General features: G+C 30.8%; 2 protein-coding genes across 3 annotated transcripts in view; one reads left to right on the top strand and one right to left on the bottom strand.

Annotated features, from left to right (window-relative positions):
- LOC108694985 (potassium voltage-gated channel protein eag) overlaps positions 1–21,500 on the bottom strand; it is a 60,184-nt gene that overhangs the window by 3,536 nt on the left and 35,148 nt on the right. Inside the window, exons 3-11 of one of the 2 annotated variants that reach the window (XM_018204685.1) lie at positions 17,432–17,564; positions 11,918–12,186; positions 10,694–10,993; positions 10,193–10,446; positions 9,317–9,582; positions 8,818–9,103; positions 8,285–8,648; positions 3,745–3,860; positions 2,455–2,571 (exon numbers count right to left, since the gene is read on the bottom strand). In XM_018204685.1, coding sequence (XP_018060174.1) covers positions 2,455–2,571; positions 3,745–3,860; positions 8,285–8,648; positions 8,818–9,103; positions 9,317–9,582; positions 10,193–10,446; positions 10,694–10,993; positions 11,918–12,186; positions 17,432–17,564 — 2,105 coding nt within the window. The remainder of the gene's footprint in view (positions 1–2,454; positions 2,572–3,744; positions 3,861–8,284; positions 8,649–8,817; positions 9,104–9,316; positions 9,583–10,192; positions 10,447–10,693; positions 10,994–11,917; positions 12,187–17,431; positions 17,565–21,500) is intronic. The other variant, XM_018204686.1, reaches the window with a different exon arrangement.
- Positions 5,387–8,190, top strand: LOC108694987 (TLD domain-containing protein 1). Its single transcript, XM_018204687.1, has 2 exons — positions 5,387–5,647; positions 5,982–8,190. The coding sequence occupies exon 2, from the start codon at positions 5,982–5,984 to the stop codon at positions 7,314–7,316; it is 1,335 nt and encodes a 444-aa protein (XP_018060176.1). The 5' UTR covers positions 5,387–5,647; the 3' UTR covers positions 7,317–8,190.

The following is a 21,500-nucleotide window of genomic DNA, read 5'->3' as shown; positions in this document are numbered from 1 at the left end:
CTTCTTTCTCGTTTATCTATATTGAATCTTTCTCTTTATGTGTCTTTCTTCACATTTATATATATATATATATATACATATATGTATAAAATCGTTGATTATTATAATAGAAATTTTTAAAAAGCAGAATATTATGTAGCTGTAAATCGTAAATATAGCGTGATATTCATTTAGTTTTCTGTCTGGCATTCCAATAATTTTTCGGGCATCTGCATGACAGTATTTTATATATGTTTGTACGTATATATGCACTCTCATAAAGATAATAAACTATATAGAGGAGACAAAGAGAAATTTGAATACTAGAGTGTATGCGTTCGTCACATGCACTTCACTTTGCAGAAAAAGAAGATCAAACATAATAAATATATCAGGATTTCGGCAGTTTCTCATCTCGCCGACAGCATTACGAGTTTGCGCAATTTTATGCGCGATTAATAATTACATAATACATTCGCAGTCTTTAATTATACAAATAAGATATCGTTTGCTCGAAAAGTATTGCTGATGTCAATTTTTAAATATATTAAATTGTACGATTAAGATCTTCTGCTTTTTATTAACAAACCTTGTAAAGATTCAGAGTATCCAGCGTTATGACTACGTATGTTATTTCACTCTAGCGTTGAAAATAAAAGCTGGCAGATAAAGTTGCAAAGCTGTATAACGGAGGAAATAAAAACTGTACAAAATCCTGAAATTTATATTATATGACTCTGGCTTTTAATTATAAAACGTTATCATGATTATGCAAAAAAGATGCGCATGATCTTGTAAAGCCGTATATCTTACAGCACTCTAGCATTCGTTTAAAAACTGCAGTATAATCGTTAAAATAATACTGATACAATATCGCAAATGAAATGTACGTCTCGTGAAAATGTTGCTGGAAGGACGAACAAACCAAAGTGTTTTATTAACGCAAAATATTTGATAAAATGTTGATATTAAAAATTAGTAAAAATTAGAATTATTTACAGAAATTTCCAATGATCTTTAAATATTATATCACTATATCAATATTATGTCATTGTCAAATGAATCCCATTGCTAGTTTGTCTTTTATTATTTTAATAAACATCAGTGGGAAATCATAATTAATCATATCAATGACATTATAATACTTTAAAGCAAAACAGTGTATTGATTTTATATATTTTATCAAAAATATAATATATGGAATATATTATATAATGCAAATGCATTTGACGAGGATAAATGTCTGAAATATTCGTGGCGGCTATCATTCTTGATTTGCTCGTGTTTTAACGTAGACGTGCGATGAAAATTTATTATTATTCACAATTTAAGCGTGTGTACAGCAAGTGCACGTACGTGATACCTTCCGGCTGGCACATTACGGGACGCATTACGATATTTATTGCGTCAAAGATTTGGGGAAGTATCTGTATGTGTGCAGCGTGTTCTTGAGAATGACAGTGACAAATTTTATATCAAAGAGAAATCTTAAACCAATCTGAAATCGATATCGTCTCAAGGGGAATTTATTTGGATTTCTTTACTCTTCCTTGGAGTCCAACGTTAAATTTTTCGAAGTATAGCTAATTATAAGTATTATATTAAGGTTTCATCAAAACACAAATCAATTCTGATCAAAGCAAATAAAGACTTAATTCTGTTAAAAATTGTCCATTTAAAAATAATTTGATAAATTATTTCTAATCTTATGTATTTAAAAATTTATTTTTTTCATTAAAAAAATCGGTTTTTTATTTTCTTGTAAAGTTAAAGTTGAGTCAAGTTTGTCGATGTTGTACAAGAACATTCTGCACGTTGTTATCTTTGTTTTAAGAGATGCAGTTTAATCCCTTATTTGCAAGATCATCGTTAAAATTACAAAAAATTGATTTTTCTTTAAATATAAATCATTTATAAGAAAAATCCTATTCCGTTAGATATACACATATCACATAAAAGTTTTGCGCAAAGCATATCTGCTTTTTAATTCTTTTTTTTTTTTAATTATTTTATTTCATATTTTTAAAGTTGACAAACAATGACTTAGAAATCAAAAGTACGCAATGAGGCATTTAATTAATGAAACTTAGAATCATCAGAATGCAAATGTGGGATTAACCCGCGGAGACACGTGCATCACGCGCGTTGTCGTGGTACACAATATATTCATGAGTATTACATATATACACATGTACACGAATATCGAAACAGGTATTCCGGTATAATATGCATAATGTAATAATATACAGTATACATTGCGATGGGTATTAATAAAACTGCCATGGTCATAATTAACGACGGTAATTAATGGTAACAAATGTAAGTTCAATGATAAAAGATAACGATGTAATAATGATAACAACAATAATAATAATAATAATAATAATAATAATAATAATAATAAGACGTGTAGCGAGGAAAACGGCAAAAAAGAATTAGAGAAGAAATAAATACGTAAGAAAATAATGAAATTGCCTAAAACTCGGCCAGGGTGGCAGGACGTTCACAGTGAGCTCCTCGTCGGAATCCTGATGAGACCGTCCACTCACGGTCCTGGTCATACCGATCTGGCTTTCCGCATCACTCTTGAACCTTTTCGGAAAGAACAAGCCAGCCAAGCAACACGATCAACAGTCACATTCAGCAACAGCCACGGAAGATACAAAAATCCGCAATAAAACCTTTTATCATTCTTTATCTCTTTCATTCTTTTCTTTTTCATTTTCTCTCTCTCTCTCTCTCTCTCTCTCTCTCTCTCTCTCTCTCTCTCTGTCTCGCACGTGTCACGCAGGATACTGCATGTGCACACGCATAAAAATGTGGAACTGTTAAAACCATCTGTCACCATTATGTAATAATAAACTTGAGTACTTTCAAGTCAGTTTTAATAAATGTGATCTTACAATTTTCTTGTTAATTCTTTAATAGTTACTTCAATAATTTTTCTTAAGTTATTTTCTTAATTATTTTCATAAGTATACATTATTCATATATAAAAATTAATTAATGCACAGAATTTCAAATAAAATTGTCCTTATTTTATCGATAGTACGTAGGAAAAATTTATTTTATTCACAATTTATTATTATTATTTTCATAAGTATACATTATTCATATATAAAAATTAATTAATGCACAGAATTTCAAATAAAATTGTCCTTATTTTATCGATAGTACGTAGGAAAAATTTATTTTATTCAAAATTTATTAATAATTACGCTACATTATGAAAAATTGTGTATTAATTATACGTGTGCACATGTTCTATATATGAGAATATTATGAATTAAAATGCAGAATTTTATGATATATATCACATGGGAAATTACAGTCACTTATATCTAATCGTTACATAAAAGAAATTTGAGTGTAAAATTGCGCTCTCTCGCATGCTTCGATAAAGATTTTTACGATTGTCAAAACCAGTCGAAGCAGATACTTTCGAATGATTTAATCAGTGGCAACCGGAAGTCGTCAATTACAAACTAATGCTTGCAATAATTGTAATTTTCTCAGCAGAAATCCATTCCGTAAAATTAAATTTTTTATAATTATTTTTATAATTAAGGATTTGATTTAAAAGTAATAAAGTTTGATTTAAAAGTAATCGAATGTTTTGTATTTTACACAACTTCCATTTTCAATTTCTCGGAATAGATTCCTTATGATTCACATATTTACTTCCAAAGAATAATTGATGTCAGACTCGAATACATCGTATTCGGTAGCTAATGGATAGAAACAATAAGCAAGAATATTTTCTACCTCGAGAAGATCTTGCGAACCAGATGATCTTGAGCTTGATCCAATTGCGGCTCATTTTTTCTCCTTTCAGCCAACTCCTTTTCTCGACGGACATCAGCGACTTTCCGAAAGATGAGCTATGCATAGAATTCACCTTCATTAATGTTACATGATAAAAAAATATTCTTTTTAAATAATAATTAAATAAAAAAGATACATAGGGATTAACATGTTTATTAATTAAAACTTATTAAAAACAATGTATATTATATATAAGAAATTCATATATACATTATTTTATATGTTACTATATTTTAGATATATGTTATATCCAGTAAACATCAATTAACATTAACATCAATGTTATTTCTTATTTAATAACGTAATTCCTATAAATGTGTATTACATACATTAATATTAATGTATTACATACATTAATATTGTTGAATAAAATTTTATAATAATAATATTATGTTAGTTAGTGTTTACTCTTAGAGTATATATTTAATTATACCTAAATTTGTTCTATAATAATAATATAATAAATTTCTTATTTGATGAAAATGCTATAGGAATTTATTATACAGCATTATTGATACACGTGTTTAATCGTTTTACGACACTCGACATATAATTTTCAGAAATTTCTTTTTGTGGAAATAGAAAACGAAAGAATCAATCTTCATTTAAACAATACTTAACAGTCAAGCGTTTCCGCGCCAATGCGAAAATCGCATGGAAACAGCCGATGCTGTGTTTTGACTTTGACGTATTATGGATGTGCGTCATCTCGAATGCGCTCTGTGCATAGGCCAGGTCATCTCATCTCATCTACCGTGTGAAAATTGCATAACTTGAGCAACGCGCCTATAATTCCCTTTGAACGAGATCACATCCAATCGCATTTCGTGCCGTTCCTCGCCTTGTCCTCTCTCAGTTTGTCCTACCTCAATCCTTATCCTGCCTTCATCCTTTACTACTCTTTTGTTTTTTATGCGCACATTGTGCGATGAATATTTTCGCGAAGCAATTATCTCTCGATCCTCGAATTTTTATCCCTGTTTCTATAGAAGTTCGTGTGAGAGTAAAAAAATACTTAACGCATAAACAAATGCATTTGCAAGTGAAATAGACAGTGCAATAAGCTGAAGGATAAATCAGCTGGATTTTCAATTTTCGCTCTTTATATTCCGGACACTCAGAGTAATTTTACAAATACTATTGTATTATTATTGAGTCTAAATACAATTGGTTTTGTTGCGTTTATTCGTGCAAAAATTCAGAGGTTCCGTCTCCAAAAAAAAAAGAGATAAAAAGAAGTTTTTTTACTCTAAATTTTCGAGAAGTTTTCTCGAATTTTTGTCTTAGACCGCGATTTGCTATTAAGCTGCCACTTAGTCTGCTTCACAACTGTTCCACGTTATTAAAGGAGAGACGGATTTCGACAAATTTAAATGTTTCGCCGTCAGTTTTGATTATTCGTGAACGAACGAACGGAGAAAATGCGCAAATGATGCATAAACGATGCATCGCGCGTCGTGCGTCAGTTGGCGCAGGCGTCATGATGGAAGTCGATAGGTGCTGTCGATGAGAGGTGCGCACTCGTGGCGGCTCGTAGCAGCGAGCTGCTCGCGTTGCACATAACCTTCAAAGTCCTCTGGTGATCGTGTTGACGTGTTCGTTCAAGCCGATCGTCGTCGTCCGCACGACGACGTGACGTGACGTGACGTGACGAAACGTGACGCAACGTCGCGCCGCCGACGACACCGACAGTGCCGACTCCAGTCGACATCTGCGGATGCAGTGGATCTGCGGTCCAAGGCAGGTGCAGGGTGGTGTCCTTGCGTTCTCGACATAGACAGGGTGACCGGAAAGACCAGGAGGTATATGGACTGTCGGGAAAGGTTGCTCGCCCGTACGAAAGGTGTGTCTTTATCAATATATATCTTTATCAATCACTTTATCAATAACGTGATAGATTATATTTTATGATATTTAGTTGTTTTTTATGATTTCGAAGTATAAATAACAATCAAACGTATAGCATACTCTGCGCAAATTCTAAAATATGATTGGAAAAGAGGAAAATCTTATTTATCTTTTTCTTCTATGTAATGTGATGTTAAATATGTCTCTAAAGTCATATAGAATTAAACTATTATTTAGAAAAATGATTTGATTAGTAAAGATAGTAAAAGTTGATTAATAGAAGCTGCTTTTGAAATAAGGAAACAACTAACATTGTATAATTGTTACAGATGGGTCATGGATCAAGCCGTTCTGCTTCATCAGCAAATATTCTTTCCACAGAGGAATTGACATTAGTGGAGAACCTCTTTAAGTCTATGTCTCGCAGCTCAGGTTCCATCAAACGCGAAGACATATTCAAACATTGGTCGATACATTTGGATGATGCTTTATTGCAATTTATAGTTCGATTTCTCTGTCATGATCCAGGAAAGAAAGTCTCGACCATCAACGGGGAGAACTTTGGTCGACTCTATGTCTTTGCCGTACGCGGTAATCCCGAGGAACGCACCAATTTAATCTTTGATGGTCTCTCGGAGGAAGAGCAAAAATATGAAATATCCACTGCTTCGTTCCTTCATTATCTTCAAGCAACGATTAATTCTTACTTACGGCTACAAAAGAACTCTGTCAATGCGCATTACCTCACTTGGAGTAGCATCGGTTGCACGGTCAACACTAGGCGCATAGGAATGCGTTCTCGCAGTCTCTGTGAGGATTTGATCAAGTATGGGGATGTGTTGACTGTCGATCAAGTGGAAAGTTGGTTTATGACAGCTGCTACATTTAAGAATATTCAATCGCACGTTTTCCAATACCTCTATTTAGTCTCTCAAAAGAAGGGTAGCGATAAGAATACAGGAGCGCGTATAAACGATCTGAACCTTTTGCCGTTATGCAAGGGTTTAGAAAATATACCGCACTTTCCAAGTATATTAGGTTTGGGAGATGTTCTGTTCCTAAATTTGAGTCTGCCACACGAATTACGTAACGAATGGCGATTTCTGTTTTCGAGTCAGGTGCATGGTGAATCATTTTCAACTATGTTAGGAAGAATCGTGATGCAAGGTGCTACAATTATTATACTTCAAGATATGGATGATCATGTATTTGGGGGTTTCGCCTCGGACAGCTGGAAACTAGGACCGAATTTTATAGGAAATCAAACGTCATTCCTATTCAAGCTTGAGCCGGAAATATTGACATTTTCATCGACGAATTACAACAATCACTATCAGTATCTCAATCTCCATCAGCAAACGATGCCTAATGGCCTGCTTATGGGGGGACAGCTTAATTATCCTGGCCTCTGGTTGGATTGCGAATACGGCACCGGCAAATCAAGTTTGTCGTGCACGACTTTTCAAAATTATGTACAGCTTAGCGGTAAGGAAGACTTCAAAATCAAACATTGCGAGGTATGGGGAGTCGGTCCAGTGCCAGATGTGGAAGAGGACATGCGCGAAATGCAGTCTGTGTTGGATCAAGATCCGACATCGAAGGTCATGCTAGAATTGTCCGGTCGTAAGTTACACAGTGAGGGACTTCGCGAAGAACAAGTGTAATTGTGATAAATATAGAGATTTTTAAGAGATATTGAGCAGAGAGAAAGAGAGAGAGAAAATGTTAGTTCTAAAGATATTTGTAGATATTTGAAATTGATCAATTGATTTTACAGAATAAAATCTATATAATTATTGTTATCGATTCTTATAGTTGTAATGGAATATATGCGGGTACGAGAAATGTATTAAAAAACTCATAATTATACATAACTATAATAATGTTTACGATATGAAAGAGGAATCCTCCTATTTTACACGAGTGCGTATCTTTAAAGTTGAAACGAATTCACGTGATAGCGACGAGAGAAACAATTAAAACTATTACAGAAACGAATTATATTACGAAAATTGTTGCGGAAGTCTGAACGAAAAACGCTTATTTGTTTGTATGAATGAATTCCACATTTTTTACAGTCTTGTGTAAGACTATTTATTTATAATTATTTATCTAAATATATATTATTAGGACTTTTGTCCCCTTTTAAAACGGCCTGATATCTTTCAATTCGCGATTATTTCTTCAATCATTCAGTCATACTTGTATAATTTTGTTAATGTCATGTATAAATACACGAGTATTTATGAAATCAATGATACGATATTAAAGAATGTTGATTGTTACGTTATCCGAATGCCTATTGTCTAGTGCCTGACGAGTCGTTTATTGTAATTGTTAATTTATTGTTCTTTGCATATGTTGATTATTTATAAACGAATAATCGTGTGCCATACAAATTGCTTTTATTAACTAAGACTGTATAATCGTCGTGCAAAGAAATATGCAAACACTCTGATCATTTGCCATTATAAAGTCAAAGCAAATCATCACAATAATGTAAGATCTATTAAAAGTTCAATAAACAATCAAAATCCTATATTTTAATTGTCATATTTGATTTGACCCTTTTCATTACAATAAACATATTTGCAAAAAAAAAAATTAAAAATTAAATATTTGAGAAACTCACCCGATGACTCAAGTTGTAAGTTAGAATCAGGTTCCTGGCGAAGGAGTTTGCAAAAGCTTGATAAAAGTCCAACACCTCTAAGAGCCGATCTCGTTTGATTGTATGCAAATCGCAATAAGTAAGCGCCCTAACATTCGCTGCACTCTGGCCGATCGTTGGATTCGTCCAAAAGCTGTCGCCGAAAACGTCGCCTTTCCCTAGTATTGCCACTACTTCGTCATCTTGTATGACTTCGAGGCTACCAGTTACGATAAAGCACAAAGAATCGATGGATTCTCCTGTATGATAGAGCAGATCGCCGGGTGCGCTATGTGACATTGTGAAGTGCATCGCCAAGGCACGCAGACATCCATCAGACGCTAATCTAAATAGTAAACAAGCATAGCGAATTAAAATTATTATAATTTACAATAATGATCTAATTACATTTATAATTACATTTATAATTACTATTACATTTTTAATTTAATATTAGTTAATTTTTAAATTAAATTTAAAAGTATACAATCTTTATATATGATTGTAGAATTTACCTGAAAGCGGGATGTTCGTTGAAGACCTTCCGATTAAGATGCACGCAAATATCGGCCTTCATGTCTTTAGGGCAGTAATTAAGAACTTTATCCGTATCCAAGCCTTTGGTCATCGCCCACGTGCTAACGACGTAATCCATGACGCGCTCACTAAGAGCTTTCGGTACTTCATGTAGCTTCATAAATTCTCTCACGTTGTTTAACATATCGTGATACTTGGCGGTAGCGGATGTCATTTGTTGGATGATAGTGGTAACATGACCGAAGATCGTAGCATACAATAAGGCTGGTTGAGGGAAGAAGAGAAAGGGAAAGAGAAAAAATTCTTTAAATTTATTTTATACAAAATATTCGCAAGTATTTTTTTTTTTTTTCATCTAACTTCGTTGAAATATTCGTAAGTATTTTTTTTTCATCTAACTTGTCGGATGATCGAGATATTCCTTTTGTAGCTGATTTACATTTATAATTAGATTCAAGATTATAATGGTATCCATACCAGCTATGATCATCATACAGATAGTGAAAATCTTCTCATTGTCGGTTTCGGCTGCAACATTTCCAAAGCCCACAGAGGTCATACAAGTCATTGTGAAGTAAAGAGCAGTGACATACATCGTACGGCGTGACGGGCCAGCTACTAGTTCGGGTGCAGTGCTGGCATTGGTCCACAAGTAGCTATATGGTGACTGGGTAACGTTAGCCAATTTCCACAACCACGAATATTGCACCCCATTATCAGCATCTGATCTCCCTATCGAATACCTTTAATGCGAGGAAATTTCTTACTATATCAGATTCATCGGACCAAAAATTGATACGATATCAAAAAAGATCACATTTGGATGCGAGATACTATGCTATTTCTTTTACGATCGCGCGGAGTTAAATTTAACGTTCTTGTTTATACATTTAAATGCTTCCACATTCTGGATGAATTTTGACTTAATGTAATAACTGGATATCGTTGCTTTGTATTGTCTCTGTGCATTCGTCCTCTTTCATAAAAAATTATTTTTAATAAAATTAAATAAAAAAAATATCTAGGGAGCAACGTTTTATATTCAATTAAATTTCTTCTTTTTTTCGACAGAATGATGGTTAGTAAAATAATATAATATAGATAACGCTCAATTTTTAAGATATAATGAAACAACAGATATACATAAATATTGTATGTAAAACATATATACATAAAAAAGTGGAAGCATGTTTGGATATAACGAATATCACAGAATATCTTCGTTTTTGTACGAGTATGTAATGTTGTACAGTAATGATTGTATTACGCGACGTACGTATCTCAGTCAAAGAGGTGTGTGTTACCTTGAATACGTGTGTGTACACAGGGTAAAATCACCTTAATATGACGTACCAAATACAGGCCAGCCAGTGAGCAACCAACATGTAGAAACAGAGTAGAAGAATGAGCATCGCGGCACCATATTCCAGATAACGATCTAACTTGCGTACAACTCTACCGAGTCGCAGCAACCGTACTACTTTCAGAGCCGAAAACAGGCTACCTATTCCATCCTCATCATGGTCGAAGGCGTTAAATACATCGTATGGTAGACAACTTAGTAGATCTATGATGAACCAAGATTTCAGATAATTCATCCTGATTACCTGAAAGTATCAAAGTATTACGTTATGAAAACATAGCTATTACGCATTTATTCTTATTATTATGTATGAAAGTAAATTACTATTATACATATATATTCATTACACTATCGTGAACAAATTATTTCACAAAACTGCGAGTTATTTATAGGATTTGTAATAATTCCAAATACAAATATAAAATATAAACATTTATTTTTAATAGATAATTAAATTGCTTACGAAAAAATGTTGATAAAGCTAAAGTTACCTTCGGATCAGATACGACTTCTCCACCAGCGCCAACAAATGTTGTGTGAAAATTTAGCACAATGTCGATGAAGAATATCACATCAACGATACTGTCTACAACTAATAGAGAGACATCTTCGCTAGTCTTATTTTTAAACGCGACGTTATACGGCACCATGATGGCTGTGTAAAAAGTCAAACATAAAATAATCCAGTCCCAAATTGCCTTAAATGCGCAGTAATGTAATAAAATGTGTGGCGGGGTTTTCGGTGCTTCTTGTCTGTATTGTGGCATAACATCGCCGCTTAGGGACATCATCTAAAAGAAGATCATAATGTCGAAATATATATCAAGAGGCAAATTCTTGTGTGAAAAATATCATAAAAATTATCATAAAAATAATTGTTGTTACATAAATTTATACATTTATACAAATTTGTTTACATAAATTTATACATTTATATATTTATATAATTCGTTACTTAAAGATATTTCTTCATAAATTTTATTTATATTGATAGATATATGTTAAAATAAACCATCAAAGAGAACGAATTATTTTTATCATTTAAATATCGATTTCTTATCCATCATATATATCTCTTTTATCTGATATCTTTTTCTTACATCAAGTTTGACTCCATTAGCTTTTCACACTTCAAAACTTTCAAATGTATAAGCTTTCTAGGTTGATTTTAAAGAAAAATTCATGCAGATGTGGTCTCAGCTTTCCATTTTCTGACGAAGTCGTATTGAAAATACGTTTTTATTTCATCGATTTATAAATGTATAGATTGACTACTACTATAATTCATCATATTGACTGTTTTGAAATGATAATAATACTTATATACTTTTAGCCACGGTAAAAAAAGGGATATCGAGATATATATTTTAAAGATTTTTGAAAGAAAACATTTTAAAGATTACATGGAAAGAATTATCTTTTAAATTTTACCCTGAAAATATGATAGTGTGGTATAATACAATATTTTCAAGATTTTTACCATGCATTTAGTAAAATTAATTTATATTTTATTGTAGTTTTATTAATGAATGAAAGAAATTTACATAAAATTCTTCGAAATGTAATGTTGTCCCAAAATTATCATATTTTCAGAGCAAATTCTAAGAGAGATTCTTTCCGTGTAGGAAAATTACGATATAAAAGCGATATACAAATATAAAAAGATGAAGATTTTTAATAAAATTATGAAAACAACTATCATTTCAACAACTTACATGACCCAAATGCGATTGTTTGGTGGTAGTCGGTACAGCTGTATCTTTCAAAGCCGGCAGATGGGAGCTGAATTGAGAAACTAGAACCGATCTCGATCTGGTGACTGATCTGGCGAGTTTGGCGAACTTGGAGAGGCCGCCTTTGCTGTCGTCCGTTTCGATAGGTTGTTTCAAAGCGGTAATGTCTCGAAAAGTCAATAGGAACAAGACCACGAGGTCTCGTTCGTTTTTGATGGGTGCTATTTGCAACAGCAGCCATAATGGTGTCTCTATGGATAAAAAAGGATAATGCTGATATTAAAAAAGAAAATCTAATATTTAATTTATTCTTTCAAGCACTATCAGTTGCAAAAAGATTACGAATTTTATTTCTCTAGCAGAGGCTATATTAAATCAGCGAGTCAGCTGGTCATCAATTCAGTTGCCGGAATCTAGAAGAATCTATGCTACGTGTGTCAAAAGATATACTCCAATAAAATGATCTGCTATATACAGTAATAAAAGTGCGAAAGAAGAAAAATTGAAATATAAGAACTAATCGTACTATTGTTATAAATTAGATAAGTTTTTAAAAATAAGAATTAATAAGATAATACAATCAACACGATTAACAAGAAAAATGTCGAAGATATTTTAAAGAAGTGCTAAAATGAGATATTTTTATTGTAAGAAAATACGAAAAATTTTCTTCGATGCGAGAAAATTCTCAAATATTACAGATAAGATGTAAGAATTTAAAACATTCGTCCATATGTTATTACGTGGCTTTAGTTAAATTAATTAGATTTTATATTTTCTAATAGTAATATATTTTCTAATATTAAATTTCTAAGTTAATGCTTAATCCTTATAATATAATGATGTTTCTTCGTCAATCCAAGTAATAAAGTACTATGTATTAAATTATTGTAATACTAGTCACACTTGTCCACAATGTCAAATTCGACATGCAGGATCGAAGCTGGATGCGAGTTCGGGCCAATGAAATCTAATTAGGGACTTACTTATGATATTTTGTAATGTAAAGCATGCTAGCATGCAAATAAATGATATGATGAGTAATGAATAAATTAAAGTAGAGCAAAGGAGAAGAAAACAATAATATATGTATTGAATAATAAAAAGAAATTTATATTATATTAATCAAAATATATCATTGTGACGTATATTAAAATACATTTGCAATGTCGACAAATCCTAGAAAAAATGCTAGTAAATATAAAAATAAATTTTTTGACATTTTGGATATTTTTAATTGGATATTTTATATCTTTACGTTATTCTTTGATGAAATATATTTTTACGTAATCTTAAAAAAATATACTACTTTAACAATAGAATTCGTTAGAATTTGTTGTTCTTTTATCGCGGATTAATGAAAAAATACAGGAATTCAAACATGGATGAAATTTTGGATCCGAGGGAATACAAGTAATATATAAATGTTCGATAATATTTTGTATCTACTCCTATGTGGATATTTATCGACAGCTGGCTTAATTAAGCAACCTTGTAAGCCTGTCGAGCGACAGCGGCATATGGGAAGTTATATATATATTGACACGTACATCGACAACGGAAATACCGACCATGTTTCGAGGAATAATAAAAAGTGTAAGTCATCACTATGAGAAAGTATAACTACAGTTTTAACTAATTTGAAATGAAACGAACGGAATTTAATAATCGAGATAATTATGACAAAAAAAAACTCAGACATTGAAATAATTTTCTATGATAAATCTAGTAATTGTTATATCATTTAATAAAAATTTATTAAATACTAATTTAAAATATTCTATTAAGAGTTATAATTTCTATAAAATATAAGATAACATATTTATCGCAGAATATCAAAATTATCTTGATTATTCAATATTAAATGCGGATGGTAATCATACGCTGAATATAAATGGCATAATTATATGGCAACATGCGTTATGCTGTTACAGAGCGTGTTATGCACTAAAAATAAATAAAAACAGTATCATAGAATTTACGTAGAATATCAGCACATATGAAGTAAAATTTGTTAAGAAGAAGATGATAAGAAAAAGTGATAGAATTGACCGAAATATTTCGATTTGTAAAAAAGTTTAAGGTGTTAAAGCGTAGCTTTAAGATGTTAGAGAGTAGCGACAATTAATTTGTGAGATTAATTTTATTTCAGTTGATTGTGTTGTATGCTGAAAGTAATCGGCGGTCATATATCTGAAATAAATATAATATGGGTAGAAATATTATTTTTACATCCAACTTTGACCGTACTTGGCTTCTCTAACTTAGCTGATGTTTTGGTTTTATTAATGAGTAATAATTGAATTAAATTGAATTTCTACAATCATATTATATACTTTCAATTTGCATAATCTAGGAAAAACTGACAAAAAAGTTATAAAGATTTGTTATTAATTCTATGAGCAATCAATAAAATGCGATAATAAATCAAATTTGATCTTTAAATTAAAAATTTTCATCAATATGATATAGATATTAATAACAATTTAAGTAAATAAAAAATATATAAGTAAATATACATTATATTATATGCTATAAAAAGTATATATATATGCTATAATAAGTATAGTATAGTATCAATTTTGAAATGTTGATAAAAAATTATAGAAATTGAAATCGAGATGTTTATGACAGTATACACGTGCTATCATTTATAAATTCGGAAACGCTTGTGATTTTCTCGTATCTCACAAAAAGTTAAGTATCTTGATAAAAAAAATCGTGAAAAAACCTTAAAAAAATGTTTTAAAGAGGAAAGACGGAACTTTAAATTTCTATGTTTTATCTTTATGCCTTCAATGTTTTGTTCTTAAATTACATAAAATTAAAAATTGAAATATTTTTTAAATATTTTTGTTTTATTTTGAATGCAACTTGATGAAATCAAGTCATCGGATAAAATTTAACAAATAAATATCTTAAAGTAAGCTTTAAAATGTTTTTACAATGAAAAAATTTACGACGATTTTTCGCAATAATATCGAATTTTTTGTGTGAAATTTCAATTTCTACATTTTTTATTAAAAAAAAAATTTTAGAAATATAAACTATTGTAGAAGTAAAATTAATACTTAGATTTAAAGCTTTATTCTTCTTTTTTGAAATACATTTGCAAAAAATTCTCTATGACTTTTCTTCATATTTAAAATATTTAACTTTATGTGCGAGAAAATCACAAACATTCCTATACTTATGAACGATAATGTAACTACATATATACTATGTGCTATTAAGAAGAGACTATATGAAATGTAAGTAAAAATAAATTTTCTGTAAGAAAGAATCTTCGTTTCCTGTAATATGGCACGTAATTAATTTGTCTTTTACAATCTTATTCCTACGAGTTAATCAACCTCGTAAATTTTTGATAATTCTCGAAGAGTGACTTTCTTTCTCCCTCTATTCGAAGAGAAAAATGAACGTCATTGCATTTATCTCCGCGTCTCTCTTCCGACGATAAGGACTGTCGACTATGGTTTTCCGACAAAAAAGTACTTAGATTCACCAAACGAGCAGCACAAAAATAATGTCCGTGATCTATTTTGTGAACTATCGGCAAATGGTGCTATTGCAAAGTAATCTTTCTGCTCTAGCTCCGATTACGAAGGAAATGTAGCTCTTTTCCACAAAGTGGATATTCTAATTTTAAAGAGAAAATTTCGGAAAAAGTTAAGATAATTATAAAAATACTAACAATAATTTTAACAAATTTCAAATATTTTATTTTTTTTATCCTATAATGAACAGAATTTAATATAATAGTTAATAGTGCTTAGTTTAAGCTTCGTGGTCTTTTTAAGAAATTTTAAGGAATTAAAGATTTAGAATTAAATTTAAATTTTAACGCTAATTTTTAAATTTATTATTGATGTGATAAGTATATCTGTCGTATATATGATATCCTTTGCATAGATTTTAGATTCGTGGGTGACTTACTGGCATTTGCGAGCACGCTTTTGTGAATCTGTGCTAGACATACCTCTTGGGCTACCTTTAAACAGAACGATCTTGCGTTATTATGCTTAGTATGTGCATTAAGGGAGGTGCATTTAATGTTTCCTTTTATAGAGAAAATAATCAAATATTCGTCGAAATGAGATAACACATGAATATTAGAGCCAGATGATGCGACATGATGGCAGAACGACCAGCAAAACGCGAAACTTATCGATGATGTATGCAGATAGTTACGTTTTGATATTCCACCAAATATTGTGCATGCACATTGATACATTTCGTGTCTCGAGGCGTTTTAAAACGGGAATCGACAGTTTTGCTGTTGCTCAGCAATTGTTGTTGCAAACATTGTAACTATAACATATATATGCTTCTATAACGTGCTTTAAAAATTTACACACACTTAATAAATAAAGTTGTTATTTTAAGAAATTATTTTTCAGTACAATATTATTCTTATTATATTTATAATTTTTTAAGTGCAAAATATACATATAATGATGGGGAAAAGAATGAGAAACAATGCAAAATTAAATTTTCATAATTTAACTTTCGATAAATACTATTATATTCCATCTAGTCCATTCTCACTTTAATAACAGTGAAATATCAAATGTTTATAGAATAGCAATTATTAATTCAATTTTCGTATCTGTTTATAACTTAAAAAAGAAATTAAGATATTTTATTATATTTGAAAAAAAAAATAATGTAACACTATTTTCTTATAGCTTATTGCTACATGAAAAAGTTATAAATTGCACGTTTCCAGTGGTGTACATATTCTAATTAACGTAACGGCGCTGTTACGCCAGCAAAACGTTGGTTCCCTTACGTTAAGCGACGACGTTTTGTTTTCCATTAAATACATAGACTCTGCTGATTGTCGGGTACCTCTAACGTTTCCGCACCGTGCACAATGCATAAAGTGCATGGTGGCGCAATAGGAAACTAGATGTTGGCCCGATAAACACGCGCATGCAAATTTCGCGCAATAACTCCTCTGGTCGAGATTCCGCGAGTAGTTTTTTCTCCCTTTCCAACTACCTTTTTGCATAGCTATCCAATTATCCTGTGTGATAAACGCATAAAGAAAAACTTGCCACTGACAGATTTTCATTACATCATGTAAATTTCGTCAAAATTACATCTTCTTGTAAGAGAACTAGAACAATTCGTCGAGTTTAGATAAACAGAAACCAAATAATTTCATCTTTTTAAATCGTTATAATAAGGTCGTTCATAAAAAATCATGATTTTGTTTTTTTATCTAAATATTTATTTTATCTATACATATTTACTGGCTTTATCACGCAAAATAAACCAACGAATAAACATTTAAATTTTATGCGTTAGAAAATCAAAAAATATAAAATTTTAGATCCGTATAATTCTCTGAACATTCATTCCGATCATTCTTCCTTTCTGTATATTAAATACTAACCAAGAACGCTACATTGAAAACCATCGATACTCGTAAAAAGGCACGAACACCACATTTAAGCTTTCATGCGAAGATTTATAAAAGTAATAACTCACTGGTCTTCTTGTACAGCAAGATCTCGAATTGATCGTGAATTTGACCCTCGAGGCATTCCTCGATTCTGGCAATCGTTTCCTTGTCCGTTAGCTCCCCATACATGAATCCACAACGACATGACTTTTGCATAACCTGGAAATATAAAGAGGACATACGAAATATTCATCAATTTATTTTTTTATTTGGTGATTGTATAGGTAGTATGGTTGTATAGTAGTATACTAAATAATAAGGTAAATGTAGATAGGAGACATGTCACATGACCCAATTATTAGACAAAATGATAAAAATTTTAAATATTAAGCTTTTAATGATATATGTATAATTCTAATTTATTTTATTAAATTTCCATAAACAATGATTTTATTTATTTTAGTAAAAAAAGCACAAGGCAGAAAGGAACACGAGTCAAATATGTAAAGAAGAGTGATAGAAACAGATGTAAGCGAATATTCTATAAAGAGCGTAGATTGGAACAATGGAACATAAAAGAAGCATAAAGCGTTTACGAAGCATTTTAACACTTCGTTTACGTTCCATTGTTCCAATCTACACCCCTTAGAATGTTTGCTTATACGCTTCTGTACTCTCCTTTTATATTCGACTTATGTTCCTTTTAATCTTACGCTTTACTTTCATTAGAGAATCGTAGAATCGTACATATCATTAAAAGCTTAATATTTAAATTTTTGTTATTTCATCTAATGATTAAATCATGTCTTTACTTATCTACTAATTGACACATTTACCTTATATGTATATGCGTGTATAACACATGTTATTAATATAAATATAAAATACGTAGGACAAATAATAAATGTGACACGATTATGAATAAAAGATTCATTATAACGATTTGTTTGTTATTAATAAACATTCTGTATTTATTTTGTTGTATTAATAAAGAGTGTATCATGAGTTATAATTCACTACTACAAACTCAGACTCGCGATAATGTCAAATAATCAAAAGAACAACAAATATGAGTCGCATGCGATTGTTAGAGCGCAGAAATAAAATTATTTTATAAAATAAAAATTTATTATTTATCTCAGTTTATAATAAATTTATCAAAAATTATTTTATAAAAATTATAAAATTATTTTATGTGCGCTATAATTCAACAATCGTAAAAATACACTCATATTTGTCATTTTTTAAATTATTTATTATATTATATAGATATTTAATAATATGAAATTTTTAAGTTAGTAAAAATAGAGTCTGTTATTCGAATATTGTTCATATTATTACGCGTTTAAAGATAATTTATGTAAAAAAAAATAGGCAGTCAAAAGTGCAATTATGAGATACGATTGTAACTGGAAATTTAATCATTTATAAATCATTTTCACATAAATAATTATTTTCTCAATCAACAATATAATTGTATTCAAATTTATTACTTATAATATGAAAATTATGTAATGTATAATGCAGTATTATCGATTCGCACATTAAACGTTGTAAACAGAAGCCATTGTGAATAAAGCGTTTCTTTAAATAGCGATCTCATGGATCAATATTGCCGATAAAGGTTGATCCGATATGTTATCAAATGTCGACGAAAGCGAGAAACGGTTTGTGCAGTTCGTGCAGGTTATCGAGCATAGGTGATATCGTATTTTTCGACCTCGAAACAGATTTATTAATCCCGTAGTGCTGACCTTTAAATCTTATGGTTTGCAGACGCAACAGGAATAAAATAACTTGATCCCAATCAAATCCGTGCTCATCGTGTTTTTAAATGGGCGCAATTTTTTTATTCGACACGATTTTTTAATTGAACACGCACTTTTATAAAATTGTGTAAAAAGAATGATATTCAAAGAAACAATATCCTAATTTGTAAAGCGGCAAAAACTTTTAACGGACAAAAATATGGAACTTTTGCAATTTATTTCCGTGCCTTCAACTTTAAACTCAATAAACTGACATTAAAGAGATTTCTTTTAAACGCTATATTGAAATATATTTTGCTCCAGCTATCTCTGTTTTGCTGTATCTACCATTTCAACATTTGTAGCATGCAGATGTGCGATAAAATGGCACGAAATAGTACATATTTCTTGTAGGCAGTAACAGTCCATTGTGTTAACTGTACTTTTTCATGCTTTCACATCTATAATAAAAAAAGATATATTTTTGTAGATGAATGAATAAAAAGAGAAAAGCACAGATGTAATATTGTTGATTGATATACGTAATATTGTTGAATACATAGGGGCATGATTTTCAAAGAATATCATCTGGAGATTTTCTAAACGAAGAAATTAATTCTACAATTGTACGGTTATATATTAATCCGATTATGAAAATTACGTTTTCAGTTGTCTCTAAGATAATTGAAGATAATAAGACTAAAAACGTAATTTTCTTTAATAATTATATTTAATAATATTGCTTGGCTACGTAAGCAGAATTGAGATAACTAACAAGCAAAGGAGTTAGTAATACAATGGATTTTTATTCAAGTTGCCAAGCAAAATTATTACTTTTTAAAAAGAACTGATTAACTATATAAAAGGAGCTTTAAAATTCAATTCGCCCAACAATTATTTGTGCATTCAAGTTTTTATTTTTCATGTAAAATAATAATATAATGTATATTCGTTATGCAAGATACTCGACCGAGACCAAGAATGCGCGAAATGTACTCTTCGTCATCATTTTCGTTCTTCATCCTGTAAACCTCCCACGAAAGCATCCTCAATCCGGTTTCCAGTAATGGAGTTTGCAAACCCCAAATCCATGTATCTTCTCAAACAATAGGATTGGAACACTAGGAGTCTTACAGAAACGAAGTGGTTACAGCTTGTGCTACTACGTCGTCACTTTGGTTGAGACTCCAGAGCGCAGTTAGCCCAGTCACATTCGAATCAAATAATTCAAGATGTAAGTGTGAAAAGTTATTTTTGGATGATTTTCTACTATTAGTTTACGAGTTCTATTTAACAAGATTTTATTTTTCTTGATCTGACGTTTATCCTCTGCATATAATTATTTTATAATTATGTTTCATAGAAAATTTTTTTTGAAAAACTTTGAAAAATCTTTATTAAATTTAAATACACACACACACACACACACACACACACACACACACACACACACACGCACGCACGCACGCACGCACGCACGCACGCACGCACGCACGCACGCACGCATGCACGCACACGCACACGCACGCATATTCAAGTAAATCCTTTAAAACTGCAGCAAATATGATTGTCATGCATTTAAATGTGGATGTAATATAAAAGAGATAAATAAGGTAAATAAGGAAAAATTAGAATATAAGAATGAATAATAATACTTCCTCCCTCTCCATTGTGTACTCAATGTTTATAACAAAATTCTGGTTGTTTTAGTCACTCATCCAATGTATCAATTATTTTTTTTTTATTCGTATAAATTTTGAGATTCTCTACAACAATAATAAATATCAACAATATATAAAATAAACAACAAATTACTGAATTCAGAGAGAAGATCATTAAATGAATGATCAATTAAGTTAAATTAGCTATTAATTAATCTTTAGCTAAAAAGTTCGATATCAGAGTCGACTTCTTGCCTCGCACATAACTTTCTGGTCCTTTATCTTTATGCATGAGTGTAATAAATTAATGTCGATGAATGAATCCGCTAATCGCTAAAGCCCGTTATCTGCTCGCCACTTGCACTAGTCTCGTTCTTTAAAGAGTGAAAAATGACAAAGAATAAGCAAACCATTGTTTATAATATACTGTATTGCCAGGTAAATATTAAAGGATATTCCGGAATATTCGACAATGTTGTGTATATAATATTTATTGGATTTTTACCAAAGTAAACAGCTCTTAGAGAAGATTCGATACAAACGTGAAACAACGTCAATGTTGATTCCAATGCATAATTTAAGAAAAGAAATATAACCTGCATAAAGCACACATATCAAGCACACAAATTATATTAGTAATAATTCGTTTCCAAATATAGCCAAATCAACAAGTGTATTACTGAAGAACAGTAATATACTTGTTATTGATCAGCTTTTTAAATAAAACTTTCTAAAAATGTATATTA

This window comes from Atta colombica, unplaced genomic scaffold (genome assembly GCF_001594045.1).
Source record: "Atta colombica isolate Treedump-2 unplaced genomic scaffold, Acol1.0 scaffold126, whole genome shotgun sequence".
Taxonomy (NCBI): Eukaryota; Metazoa; Arthropoda; class Insecta; order Hymenoptera; family Formicidae; genus Atta; species Atta colombica.
Note: the sequence above shows the minus strand (reverse complement) of the source record. Positions and strands in the feature narration are given on the sequence as shown.